At 35.7% G+C, this 14,813-nt stretch overlaps 1 protein-coding gene across 6 annotated transcripts in view; it reads left to right on the forward strand.

The window, feature by feature from the left end:
- Nucleotides 1-14,813, forward strand: part of LOC103251849 (contactin-6) — a 321,692-nt gene that overhangs the window by 121,305 nt on the left and 185,574 nt on the right. For all 6 annotated transcript variants that reach the window (XM_008050467.2, XM_021708771.1, XM_008050468.2 and 3 more), the window contains one exon: nucleotides 14,508-14,634. In XM_008050467.2, the coding sequence (XP_008048658.1) occupies nucleotides 14,508-14,634 (127 nt within the window). The remainder of the gene's footprint in view (nucleotides 1-14,507; nucleotides 14,635-14,813) is intronic.

Genomic DNA, 14,813 nt, shown 5'->3' on the forward strand with positions numbered 1-14,813 from the left:
ATGAAGTTACCATATATATCAGACTAGACTGAAACATCGCACATCTCCAACTTAACACCATACTTATACCATTAGCTTGCTCTGCTAGAGTAACATAAAAATAACCAGAATGATTCTATTATATTTAAACAAATTTTCAATTAAGAATTGTCTTAAAATTCTTGGAACAAAGATGTTGATCTTAATGTCTTGCCACTTGCCCGGTATTCTGGGAAAGGATTATTGGCATGTATGAGCTCAAACCAACCAGAGAAACTTTATTTTGGGTTCTGTCCTTTCTCAATTGAAGAAAATTTGAAAAATAAAACATAGAGAAGAAAAATCAACAATGGTTCCATCTAGAAACATCTGTTATAAACATTTTGGTGCATTTCTATAAATCTTTCCACATACACACACAGATATATGTGTGTGTGTGTGTGTGTGTGTGTGTGTGTGTATACTATATGCAGGAATATACTGAATATACTGTTTTGTATCCTGTATAATTAATTCAATAGTGAATCATTAACCATGTCTTTAAAAATTCTTCATGAACCTGCGGACTCAGGCAATCCGCTCACCTTGGCCTCCCAAACTGCTGGGATTACTGGATGACCCAGCAATTCCCCTATTGGGACTATACTCGAAGGAACTCAAATCACTGTACAAAAAAAATATCTGCACATGCATGTTGGTTGCAGCTCTATTCACAACAGCAAAAACATGGAACCAACGATGCTGCCCATTGAGGCTGGACTGATTTAAAAAAATGTGGTACATATACACAATGGAATATTATGCAGCCATAAAGAAGGACAAACATATGGACTTCGTATCAACTTGGATAGATTTAGAATGGATCATACTAAGTGATCTATCACAGAAACAAAGAATAGAGTAACATATGTTCTCACTCATAAGCAGACCTTGAACAATTATCATAATACTATAAGCAAGGGGTTGGCAGTAGTGGGAAACTGCCTGGGAGGGTGGGGTGGGATTGGCAGTTGAGGGAAGCTGCTAGGGGAGGAAGGGACACATCTCATCAACAAGGGTATCTGCCTAATCAACGTTTGCATGCCTAACCCTGAACTGTACCCGCATCTCTAAAAAAATAAAATAAAATAAAAAATTATTCACAAACATTTTGAATGACTGTATATTCCATCAGAGTATATATCATAACTTATTTAACCAATCTGCTTTTGTTCATTTATTTTTATTTTTGAGTTGGAGTCTTACTCTGTCCTCCAGGCTGGAGTGAAATGACACACTTGTGCCACCATAGCCTTGACCTGCTGGGCTCAGGCAATCCTACCTCAGCCTTTCAAGTAGCTGAAACTACAGGCACATGCCACCACGCCTGGCTAATTTTTTATTTCTTGCCAAGTTGACCAGGCTGGTTGCGAACCCCTTTACTGAGGCAATCCTCTCGCCTCCACCTCCCAAAGTGCTGGGATTTACAGGCATGAGCCACCAAGCCCGGCAACCATTCTGCTTTTTTTTTTTTTTTGAGTCGGAGTCTCACTCTGTCACCCAGACTGGAGTGCAGTGGCCGCTCCCGGCCACCGCAGCCTCGACCTGCTGGGCTCCAGCGATCCCTTCGCCTCAGCCTTCCAAGTAGCCGGAACTACAGGCGTGTGCTACCACGCCCGGCTAATTTTTTAGTTATTGTAGAGATGAAGTCTCGCCAAGTTGCCAGGCGGTCTCGAGCCCACGGACTCAGGCAATTCACTCACCTTGGCCTCCCAAGATGCGGATTACAGGCTGAGCCACCTAGCCCAGTTATTCTGCCTTTTAAAGGATATTTTTGTGGTCAAAATCATGGCAAAATTCTTGGATGTATTTCAATTATTTAATATTTTTTCATGACTGATTTCTAGATGTGGAATTACTTGGGGAGGGTGACAAAAAATGAACTTTTCTGTGGTTCTTAATTTATATTATCAAATAATTTTCTAAAGAGGTTATGATGCCAGGTGGGTTACAGCACAAAGCTCGTGGATTTTTTGGTTCAACCCTAAAATGAATTTTAAAGTGGCCAGAAAAGTTTTTTAAAAAACAGTTTGTTAGAGAAAGAAGAGGAGAAAGTTAGAGGAACATGCCAGCGCAGGCATGGGTGAGAGAAACCACACCTTTTGATTTTCACAATAGGCCTAATACACCTTCACAATGATTGATAGGCTAAAAAGGGTGAAACCCAGGTAACCATCAACCTGGAGAGACTGACATCTCTGCACCTCTGATGGGTAGAGGGGTGGTCTTATTATCATTTCTATGACCTTTTAACTCCCAGTCTGGGAATCACCTTGATGGAATTTTCCTTTGGTGAGCTGAGGGGATGGGGTGAACTGGGAGCGCACAATGAATTCACATTCCAGCCTGCAGGGCTGATCAGTCTGCCAGCAGGATGTCTGAACCTCTCTAAAACCTGCCTATGAGAAATGTATCTATCTATGCCTAACTTTCACTAGCTACCCTGTCTCAATTATCCTGCTTCAGTTATGCTAGTTTACAGAAGAATGCACATTTTGTAATACCTTGGAATCCTAAATATATCTTCTAGAACTTTTTGCAATTTCATGTAGTTTAAAAGTTGCAATTGTTTAAATTTGTATTTCTTTGATTACAAAAAAAAAAAAATTATCTTTTCAAATGTCTACTGCCTGAAAGAATTATCAAGCGTGACCACTGTCAGGTAACCATACAACTCTTCCCCTTCAGATCTTTGATGTTAACTTCAGTATCAAATCACTAATTCAGCTTTTCATCTTGTGAAATGATGCCGAGTTCAAGTATGGCTTGAGTCTAATGAATGTTTGACGTTCAATTATTTTGAAGCTGTACACTTTTGAACTTTCTTGAAATATATCTGTAGAATGTATCAATGATCAACCCACTATTCAAATAAAATTAGTCTCTCCACTTCAGTCCTCACTACTGGACCACATCAATTTTTTGTTGACATCTGAAGACTTTCAAGGGCTCACCAAAATCAGCACCTCATACCTAAAGTAGTATTTTTTTTTCTAGCTACAAATATTCCTTTTTTCTTTGTTTCTCTATTAAAGCAAAGAAACAAATAAAACAAACAGCAAATTCTTGGGCAATCCTCAATGTTTTATTTCCCTTTAATTACCCTCTCACATTCAATTAGTTGGTAAATCATTTTTATATTTTTGCTTTCAATCTTTGCTTCTAACACCTTAGTTTAAGATATATCTCTCTACTTGGACTATTACAATAATTCCATATCTGTTTCTAAAACTCTGGTTTTATTGTTTTTATTCTTGAATATAGATGACAAGATTTCTTTTTTTTTTTCTTTTTTTCTTCCTACAAAATAAGCTTGATGAGTCTTCCCTGCATACAACCCTTCACAAACTGAACATCAACCTAGAGTGGGAATTCCAGTTCAGAACTTGGTCTTCTCAGGTCTCCTCCTACTTCTTAAGTAGGATGCTTGACCTCCCTGAAATTACTTTTTACTTTTCCCCATAAATTAGGTGAAAATTTCTCTGAGATTTTTTTTTTTTTCTGTTTTAGAAATGTGTGACTTGTCTGGAAGACTAAATGAAATGGGTAAATGATAGATAAATGGGGAGAGGGGAGAAGGAAGGAAGGAAAGAAGAAAGGAAGGAAGGACTCTTCTTTATAGAACACACATTCCAGGAAAGACATAATTGAACTTAGCCTAGGTTAAGTTCTATAGGTTAAAGTTGGGAAAACTGAAGTAGATACTTAGTAATAGAAGAAAAATAAAGCCAAGGAGGCTAGAGCTATTTTGTACTAAAAGTATGCAGAACTAAAGTGAATATATAATTTATACAACCATGGACTTTGAAGTCAAACCTGAATTTGAATAGTAGTTCTGGAATATTATTAGGGTCATGATTTTGAGCAAATCATTTGCTTCTATAAGTTTTAGACAGGATCAGCTGCATAATTTGCAGAGTCCAGTGTAAAATGAAAATGTGAAAACCATTGTTTAAAAAATAGGAAAAAGTTGCCATTAAAGGTACTAATCCATAAAATTTTCCTTATTTCTATGATATTTATCTTTATATGGTATGGTGTTTTTTTATTTGCTCCTTAATATTATTCTCATTTGGACATGGGAATACTTTCTTTCTTTCTTTTTTTTTTTTCAGAGCAACCCTTTAAACTTTCTATTTCGTCCCCCATCTCACTTCCCTTAGTTATGATCCTTACTCCTGTTCATCTGCTTCATTTATTTTTCTTTATGGAGATCAGTTTTTTTTTCCCATTTCTTCAACCATACTTTTTTTTTTATTAATCAATATTTTTTATTATGGTGTTGTGGGGTACAGTTAAGGGTTAGGTATACAAGTACATTTCATTCAGGTACCCTGTTGATAAGAGGTGCTTCCCCGTCCCCAGACAGATATTTGCTGCCATTGATCCCATCTACCCCCACCCCATAGTTTCCCACTACTGTCAGTCATTTTCTTATAGTATTACATTGATGTTAAAGGTCCATTATATGAGTGAGAACATGTGATACTCGAATCTTTGTTTCTGGAGAGGTCACTCAGTATTATAGACTCTAGTTCCATCCAGGTTGCTGCAAAATTCATGATTTTGTTCCTTTTTATGGCTGCGTAGTATTCCATCGTGTATATGTGCCACATTTTTTTAATCCAGTCCTCTTTTGATGGGCAGCATGGTTGCTTCCAGGTTCTTGCTATTGTGAACAATGCTGCGATAAACATACGTGTGCAGGTATCTTTTTTATAGAGTGATTTGAGTTCTTCAGGTTATATTCCCAGTAGGGGATTGCGGGGTCATATGGGAGGTTGATATTTAGAACTTTTAGGAATCGCCACACTGCTTTCCACAGAGGTTGCACTAGTTTACACTCCCACCAGCAGTGTAGAAGTGTTCCCTTTTTGCCACACCCTCTCCAGCAGCTGTTATTTTTTGAGTTGTTGATAATTGCCATTCTGACTGGAGTTAGGGAATACTGTCTTAGTGACCCTCGCAGGTCACGGAGGCCTCACCCCGTTACTAAGATGGCCCACCTACTGTACCATTGGCCCCAGTTTCTCCCTTTCACCAGTTGTCCAGTCAAACTCATAGTCCCAACTCATGGGCAGATGGAAGACTCTCAAAAGCACTGCAACATCTGTGCAAGTTAGACTTTTGCAGTAGAAGATATTCTGGAGGTTCCAGGAACCTGGGTGAGGAAATATATTGGGAGGAACAAGATTGTAATACAGAAAGATCCTAGGTACTTTATAACTTAAGTGTGATCTTGGAGATCTCTAATCTTATCCCTCTGTGAAACTTGAAATCTGCCCATGCTCAAACAATGGAATTCAAGTGGAACCAAGAATAGTATGACTTTTAGTTCTATGTTCTTTTAGACATGGGAATTCTAAAGTACTTGAGTGTGCCCCAATGACTTCTAAAAGCAGATAGTTGCCTGCCTGGGTTGTCTGTACTTTTGTAGTTCTTGAGAGAAGAAAAGCAGCAGAACACTGGTCTCTCACTATGGTTTATTTGAAGCCGAAGCTGTCTCACCCAAGGATGTTTTAATTTCAAGAAATAGAAACTATACAGTTGGTGGCTCATGTAACCTAGAGGCAGGTCTCACTAGAAGCTGGAACCAAGGATCAAAAAGCTCAGGGGATAAAGCCTCTCTCCTCTCAATCATTCTTACTCTCAATTATTATTATTTTCTCTCTCTTTCTCTCATATATTTATCTCAATCTCTGTTTTTGTATAAACTAGTATTGGATACCTCTTCATGAGTTTTATGGAAGATGGATGTACTAACATTTATGAACAGCCTCATCTCTGTCCAAACAATCAGCAAAGACTATATCTGTTAATATTATTTCCAAACACAGCAACCCAATAAGCATATATTCACTTCTAGTCCAGTCAGTTGTAACTAGAGAAATGAGCTAAAGTAAATCAAACATACTTTTAAAGATCTACTTCCATAACTTAAAAGCTACTTCTCCGGGGTAACCCCGTCGGGTCCTCTCCCGCTGTCGGAGCTTTTCCATCCTCAATAAATCGTGCTTTCTCACCAAAAAAAAAAAAAAAAAAAAAAAAAAGCTACTTCTCCATAAAGTGTTCATGGGCTGTTCAGAAATTCCGGAACCTGCATTATATATTCTAAAAAGTTCCCAATATTCAGAGAATGACAATAAACTTTAGACACTGGTAGGTTTAATCCTATATTGAAGTCAAATAATAGAATGAATATTTTTTAATACCATAGAAGATAATAGAGGAGGGAAGGTAGGGTAGAACCATACATACATTTTCAATAACATTGTATTTTTTCTTTTATTTATCATTTAAAAGCCTGTATTTATTTATTTTTATTATTTATTGATTGATTTTTGAGTCAGAGTCTCACTCTGTCACCCAGGCTGGAGTACAATGGCACACTCGTGGTTACCACAGTCTTGACCTACTGGATTCAGACAAACCTTCCACCTCAGCCTTCCAAGTAGCTGGAACTACAGTTGTACACCACCATACTCAGCTAATTTTTTGATTTATTGTAGTGATAAGGTCTCACCAAGTTGCCCAAACTGGTCTCAAAACCCTGGGCTCAGGCTATCTTCTTACCTCCTCCTCACAAAGTGGTGTTAGTACAGGTGTGAGCCTCTATACCCAGCTAAAAGCATTTTTTTTTTTTTTGTCCACCTATTTCAAAGCTCTGGCCTTACTGCCAAAGAAAACACTTTCTATAAAGTAACATTATGATTATATGTAATTTTATAGTATTATGTGTCTTCCAAACAATTATTTAATCACATTGTTACAATGACTCAGCATATCAACATCCTTCTTATCCTCATATACATTCTTAAAGCAAAAGTACTTGAAAAAGCATTTTAATTTCTTGTTTTTTTATATCATATTGTCACATGTTTTCACTGTTCTTGTATAGAAAACCAATGTGCTTGCTTTCTGATAGTACACACAAAAAACCAAAGGCCTACTATTATTGAATCATTTCATTATATTAAGAAGAAAATCAATTTGACAAGAGATCATATGACTTGTTGAAAAGCTGGACTTCTTACTTATAAAGTGATATGAATACAAGCTCTTCAAAATTTTATAGCAAACCATTATAAATGAAAAAAATAAATTATATCAACTTATTGATGACAATTAACCAAGGCCAAGCTTTTATGTCTTTTATGTCTTTTAAAATGAACCAATTTTGTCAGAAAACACCTCTAGTGTTAAGTTCTTCATATATCAAATGGGAATAAAATGTTCATCTCACAAAAGTGGTCACAGGTATTTAATCTGATAATTGGCATATCTGTAAATCTTTTGAAAACCACAAATCACTCCTACAAATATATTATTAAGTCAAGTTATACCCAAATTTGGACATATAATGTTTGAGCATGACTTTTCTCTGAGTAAAACTAAAGGAAGATAAATGAATTTGCATTTGTTGTGTGCCTGGCACAAAATAGTGTATTGCTTAATATACATTATTTCATCCAGGTTTGTGTTTGTGTGCAAAAGGTGGGAAGTTGGAAATTTCAAAGACAGAGAAGTCTCTATGAATATGCATATACTCCCACCATCAAAAATTAGGTTAACATCTCAATTATTTGCTTCTTATCTCTTCATTAAAACAAAGATTAGTTGTTTCTATAAAATAATCCATGTTTTTTAATCATTCAAATTATGAAAAATTATGCAAAGAAAATGGAAAATCTTAGATGAAACTTCCCCCAATATAAAGATTACTAATATTTAGTAAAATTACAGCCATCTTTCTATGTTTATAAATACAGAGAAGGTATACTGTATTCATGTGTAGATAAAAAGCATAGGAGAAAAATACTCTTATAATAATGGTAATTATACCACAGACACTACTTTTAACATCAAGATTAAGTTTTATTTTAGTTTAACAAAGAAATAAAACAGAAAAAGTAAATAAAAAATTGAACTTCAAATATATGATTTAAGGCAACAAAGATATATGTATTTTTCTAAATGTTTCCTCTAAGGTTAAAAGATGCAATGAATGATAATAAGAGGTTAAAGTTCTTATCCTTTTAAGAACAATAGTAATATATGTATATATATGTATACATATGAGGAGTCACCCCAAAAAATAAAATGCAGAATTATTATTTGGATGGCGTGCCCCTTGTAGTACACTCAGAATTTGTTCTTCCAGATCAAACGATCAACCAATTTTTTTTTATTTGGAAATTTTTAGAAGTTTGTATCACAATTTGAGAAAGAAACATCCCAAACAGGTGGCAAACAAGTGGCAAACAGGTGACAGTTTCTCCCACCGTGACAATCACCTGCCCACACTGTGTTGCGGTTTCAGCAGTTTTTGACCAAAAGTGACATGACTCCCATGCACCACCCTTCTTCTTCATCTGATTTTGCCCTGAGCAACTTTTTTTGGTTTCCCTGGATGAAATAAAAATCCTCAAAGAGAAATGTTTTGGAGATGTGGAAGGTGGAAAAAAAACATGAAGAAGCACTAATAGGTATCAAAACTGACAAGTTCAAAAACTGTTTTGAGCAGTGGAAAAAATGCCTTAATAAGCGTACTGCATCAAATAGAAAGCACTTTGAAAATGTCTGAAGTTTAAACGTGTAAGAATAAATGCACAATTATCTGTAAATAAATTCTGGTTTGTTTTGGGTTCCCCCTTGTTTATGTATTTATACATTGTTTGCTATAAAAGATAATATTTAGCACTCATGCATTTCCAACTATATTCCCTAACTCATCCTTCATTTTTCTGTTTATGTTTATATATCAAAGTTTATAGCATTAATATTCTATATAACTAAAATTAACATGGTTAAGTCTAAGTTTTATATTTGAATGTATGCAGTGTGCACCCTTATTCCTTCTTCATTCTTGAGGTTTTGTGGTTCGTATTTTACTGAATGGATTTCACTGTTAGATGTTCTCTATAGATAGTCATGATGTTATCTTTTATTTTAGTATTTTTACATTGTTTTTTATATTACTTTTAAAATAATGTTCAAGAATGTTTGTTGGATGTCATTGTATTTCAACAATATCTTGGGTGATGATACTCATTCAGAATATTTGTATATTTTTCTTCATTGTCTTCTGTTATAGAATGCTACTATTTAAATCAGAGATTAATATGAATTTTTTCCTTTCATCCTTTTAGATGATTTGCTATTTCTGTATCATCATCTTGCAAAGTCTTTTTGAATTTTAAAATTAATCACTTGACCAGTACATGCCTTGGTGTTTTGTGCTCTCCCTTTTAAATGTTCCTGGAATGTGGGGTATTCTTTCAATTTATAGAAAATTTTCTTAATATATTTTCTGATACATTTGCTTGATTTTCCAACTCATTGACATCAAGAATCTTTATGTTGGATCATCTCTATAAGTTTTTCTTCTCGTTACCTTTCCTTCAATTGTTTTATTATTTGTGTTTTTTCTGTTTGAGATAACTATAATCAACTCAAGTCTTTTTATTAGTAAGCTGATTTTCAGTGATTGTCTATTTCGTCGCTTGACTATTTTAATTATTTATTAGTCTCTCTCTCTCTCTCTCTCTCTCTCTCTCTCTCCTTTTTGAAGTCAAGGTCTTGCTCTATCACCCAGGCTGGAGTGCAGTGGCACAATCATGGTTCACTGCAGCTTTGACTTTCTAGGCTCAACTAATCCTTCTACCTGACACCTCAGCCTCCTGAGTAGCTGGGACAACAGGCACACGCCACCTAATTATGTAGTTATTTATTTGTAGAGACAGGATCTCATATGTTACCTAGTTGGTCTTGAATTTCTGGGTTCAAGCAATTCTCCAGCCTTGGTCTCCCAAAGTACTAGGATTACATGCATGAGCCACTGCACCAAGCTTAATAGTTATTTAATGATGTTGTCTTGGTTGTGATTTGTATTCTTAAGTTTGCAGCTTCCATATTTATGTGATTCTATTACTTGTATACTTTTTCATCTTGCCATTGTTGTTATTTTTAAAAATTTGTGTTCTTATTCTACAGCATTAGTCAGTTTTGTGAAATTTCCCAGATTTTCTTGAATAATATTTTCCTTTTAGATTGGGAATTTTGTCTGTCTTTGTCATGCCATGTTTTTCTCTTTTATTGCTGCAATATATTTGCATAGTTACTATTCTATTTCTTTTCATATTGCTCATGCTTGAGAAACTGTACAGAAAATTCTTTTCACTTAACAGGAAAAATTATTTCTTAAGTTTATCTTATTATATCTGAAACCTGTTTGTTTTCTTTTTCTTAGCTCCAGTTTGGAAACTGGATATGCATTAGTATCCACATTTAGTAGACTGAGCGGATGGTGGAATTGAGGAAAATTCAGCCCTTTTTAGAATACTCAGTGTTTCTCTTTATTCCAAGATTTTAACAATAGATTGTAGTAAAATTATTGGTGGATGAGACACAAGTATACCTCATTGGGAGATGTATCACTTTTCTAATGATCTTTGAGGGTTTTACCAAATAAGTGTTATAGGCATGAAGTTATTAGTTTGTGAAATAGAGTTAGCTTTACTATTCATTTTACGCTACCTCATCTTTTTTCTTCTCCCTCAGAATCCTTTTTCACTACTATTAACCACTGGAGAAAAAAGAAAAATATAACACTATATCATCCATGTACATAAAAATCTGATTATCTCCAGATTTGAAGGTTGTAATGAGAGTTCTCAGACGGTTATTTCTTCAGTAAATCTTACAGGGTGTGGGAATACGATTAGGAAGTAAAGAACTCTTTACCTCTCTGAGCTTGGCTAGACTCGTGTACTAAACAGTTGTGTTCGTTTTTATTATTGTTCAGTCAGTGGCACTGGGATATATCCCATTTCTTTTCCAGACATTGTTAATTTCTGTTTGTTTTCTTGTTGTTTATAGTGTTTTGGACATGTCATTAGGTATTGGAGTAAAAAAAGTTTGTTATACATCTTCAATCCAGTCTTTTCAATCAGTCTTCACAGCAACACTAAGATGTAAGACATGGTATTACCATTTAAAAACTGAGAAGTCAGAGAGTGGTTAAGTTACTTGTCTGCTTTGTGGAACCAGTAACTAACTAGGTTGGATTAAAACCAGTATCTGTCTATACTTCTAGGCCAATAATGAAATGTACTCAAATTATGCTTTACACCGGGTGCAAATATTTTGGAAGACAAATGGGACGCAAGCAGATCTGAGGTGATGGTGAAAAAAATGGAGTGGAAGTGAGGAAACTTGAGTTTAATTTCTTGCTGTCTCTTAAACAAGATGGTGAATTTGGAAAAGATGATTCCACTTTCTGGATTTCAATTTCCTTCTCTGTAATAACCATGATAGGAATGATGGATGATGATGATTGTCATAATTTGATGACTGTACATTGACTTGTTACTAGGCATAATGCAACATACTTTACAAACAACATATTGTGAAATCTCAGCACAATCATCTGATATTGATATTATATCTATTTTAATGACAAGGGCACAGAGGATCTCTCAAATCTACCGAGGCCCATTTGATTCCAGAGCACATACCCTTAAGCAGTAGCTCTGTTAGACTGAGAAGTCTGATCTGAATGGTTTACAAAGGAAATTCCAACTTTGAGATTCTGGTGCTGCCATTGATATCAGAGGAAATGATCATGCCCTCACACAGCACTCAAGTAACAATTATTAGCGTTACTAATTAGACTTCAAATTAAGTCCTGGTATGATCGGGCTTATGTTTTATTTTGTACGTTGCACTGTTAGGAAGAGAAAATAACTTCTTTTCTTTCCTTTTTTTAGGATCTTAGTTGAGACACACTCCTGAGAACAAAAGTCAAACTGACAAAAATAAAACAGAAAGCAGAAGTTTATTAATGCGTGCTGTACCCATCATGTGGGACAGACCTCTGTTCAAAAGTATTTCTCTTTTAATGCAGTGGTCTGGTGGCCTTGCTTAAATAATATTTTAACAAAGAGCTATAAATCCTATATAGTGACAAGACAAAGAAGAGGCAAGTTCCAGCTTTTCCAAAGGTGGGCAAATGTGACCAGATAGTAAAATCTGTTCCCAGATTCCTCTGGTGCCTGTTGGTGCCTTCTTTAGGCTGATAAGCAAGAGCTGTCTCCAGGAAGGAAGGATTTACGTCCCGCCTTTAGGCAAATTGTGGCTGAGGCAGAGTGTTTCCCTGTGTTTTCAGTGTCTTGAATTTAGCAATCAGTGTTTTAGGGAAAAACATTTTGGTTTCCTTCAGTACATAAAAACAAACAGAATTTCACCTTACACATGAGCCCTGAGCTTTTCCTCCTACTCACCCCGTTCCCTTCCTTACATAGCAATTCAACCCTAATGCCATGGCATGGAGCTGAGTAAGGCAGACTTCCACAGGAGTGTGGGAGAGAAGAGCTACAGCAGCCCAGTCTGATGTGTTGGTACCTGACAGGGGCGAGAGAGGCATCAACACAGGGCAGGTGTAGGGCAGTGGTAGTCTGGATGGGGGTGGCAGAGTCCAAGCAAAGTGAGGAGGACATGTCCATAAAGGGTGACCTGGCCCAGGGGTTCAGAGACTGAGAACGGGTCAGGGGCGGTTGTTGAAGGCAGAGCCCAGAGTTTGGTGCTGGAGCCAAACAGAGAGAGGATGGTCTCTATGGAAAAGCGAGTGCTCCAGTGTGAGGCCGTGGACATTGAATGATATGAACAAGTTATCTCAGTTGGAATACAGCTGTGCACAGAGTACCAGAGCCCAATAATGAACATGGTCAGAATCTGAGTGAGGTGAGGTAGGAGAAACAGCCCAGCAAGTGGTGTCAGGGCAGGTATGGGTTCAAACTGGGAGTGGATGTCAGGACCTGTGCAGGGTGAAAAGGATAGTGGCGGGAATAGGAGGCTAGTTACATACAGGAGGATTTAACAAATACATAAATAAATTGAGGAGAATTGAAGAATGGGAACTAAGGTACTCATATTCTGAACAGAAAGTTAAAGTTATAAATATGAACATGGGACAACTAAACCCACTATAGATCACTATAGGTAAACATAAATACACACACATAAAATCTACACATACACACACATCCACTGAGAGGGGTTCAGAGTAAGAACATCTCAATAAAAAGTACACTTAACATCCTGATCATGATTTCTAAATACCATTCTCTAGTGAAAAAAAAAATGTTCTCTTAGAAAAAAAATGATTACTTCTGTGCCTGGGGCAAGGAAATACAAGATGCTACTAGAACTCCTTCTTGTACCAGAAAATAAAGAATAGTTTAAAGACATGCCATAGACAAATAAATAAATAAATTGAGAATAAATCAGTTTGAAAAATCTCCTTTTGGCTGAATCAGTCATTAAAATAAATAGTAATAAGTTAAAATTCACTTAAAATAAGAAACACTGCATTAACACTTATACATAAAATAAATAGCAATGAGTTAAAATTCACTTAAAATAATAAACACTGAATTAACTCTTATAAGTAGACCATACCAATAGAAATATATAAATAAAAAATTTTAATGTTTAATGAAGAATGGTGTATTTGCATTGTCAAGTCCTTAACCAGAAAATACTAATTGTAAAGGAAAAACAGGGTTAATTTATAGTGGAGAAGTCTGGCAGGCAACACCTTAACCAAATGATCATTTAACTTCAGCAGTAATGGGATACATTGAAGTCCTGAGCTGCCACCTGATAGGATGCAGTATAAAGAACACAGCATCCCTGAAACTAATCAAAATGAAATAGTGTCTTATTAATTCTAATGATGTATCCAGTGGAGGAGGGGAATGAGAGGACAGAAGGTAAGACAGTGGGATCAGTGTACTCGCTGGCAGGGAGAAGACTTTTCCTTGGTGATAATTTTTTAAAGCCAATTTTTACTGGTTTTATTATTATTTTTACAAGTCTTTATAGACACTTTTATTACCTGCATCCTCAGCATACAGCTCCTACACCTACAGAAAAGGGCTGTTGGTACCTACTTCACTGTTGAGATAAGTCCAAATGAGTGAAACTTTACCAAACTGCCTTATAATCTCCCAAGCCATCAAAGTCAGGAAAATCAAGGAAAGAATGAGGAATTGTTCCAGACTGAAAGAGACTAAAATAATAATTTGTTCCAGACTGAAAGAGACTAAAATAATAATAATTATTATTATTATTATTTACCCAAACTTGTAATGTTCAACTGAATTCTTTTGCTATAAATAATTTTATTAGGAAAGTTGGTGAAATGGGGCCTGAGGATTAGATGACAGCCTAAATCAATGTTAATTTCTTGATATTGATGATTTTGTTATGATTATGCAAGAAAATGCCCTTTATTTAAAGGAATTATAAACCCTAAATGGTTCAGGGAAAAAAAATTACACTGTACCATTCTTGCGATATTTTCTGTAAGTTTGAGATTGTTTCAAAGTAAGTTTTTTAAAAGTGAGTATTAACTTGTTGTTTAACATAGACTTGCATTCAAAGCAGGGTTAAGTTTTTTTTGTGATATTATTCTTTTCTTTTCTCAGGTGATGGTCTTTTCAACCGTCTGTTTTTTACTCAAGAGCCACGAGATGTCGTTTTTCCTTTGGATTTATCAAAATCTGAGATCATCCTGAATTGTGCAGCTAATGGTTACCCCTCACCTCATTATAGGTAAAATTCTGTCGCTGGGCACCATCTTTTTTTGCTCGTTGCCATTGAGTTAAAACCATATACATAATAAAGTGCTTTTAAAAGTGCTCTAATTTGAAGTATACCACTCAAGAAAATTATTCAGAGGTGGCAGTTATCTGCCCATCACTCGGATAAATATATAGACATTTCCACTACCC

Source organism: Carlito syrichta, unplaced genomic scaffold (assembly GCF_000164805.1).
Source record: "Carlito syrichta isolate Samal-C Ts95f unplaced genomic scaffold, Tarsius_syrichta-2.0.1 Scaffold147193, whole genome shotgun sequence".
NCBI classification, from domain to species: domain Eukaryota; kingdom Metazoa; phylum Chordata; class Mammalia; order Primates; family Tarsiidae; genus Carlito; species Carlito syrichta.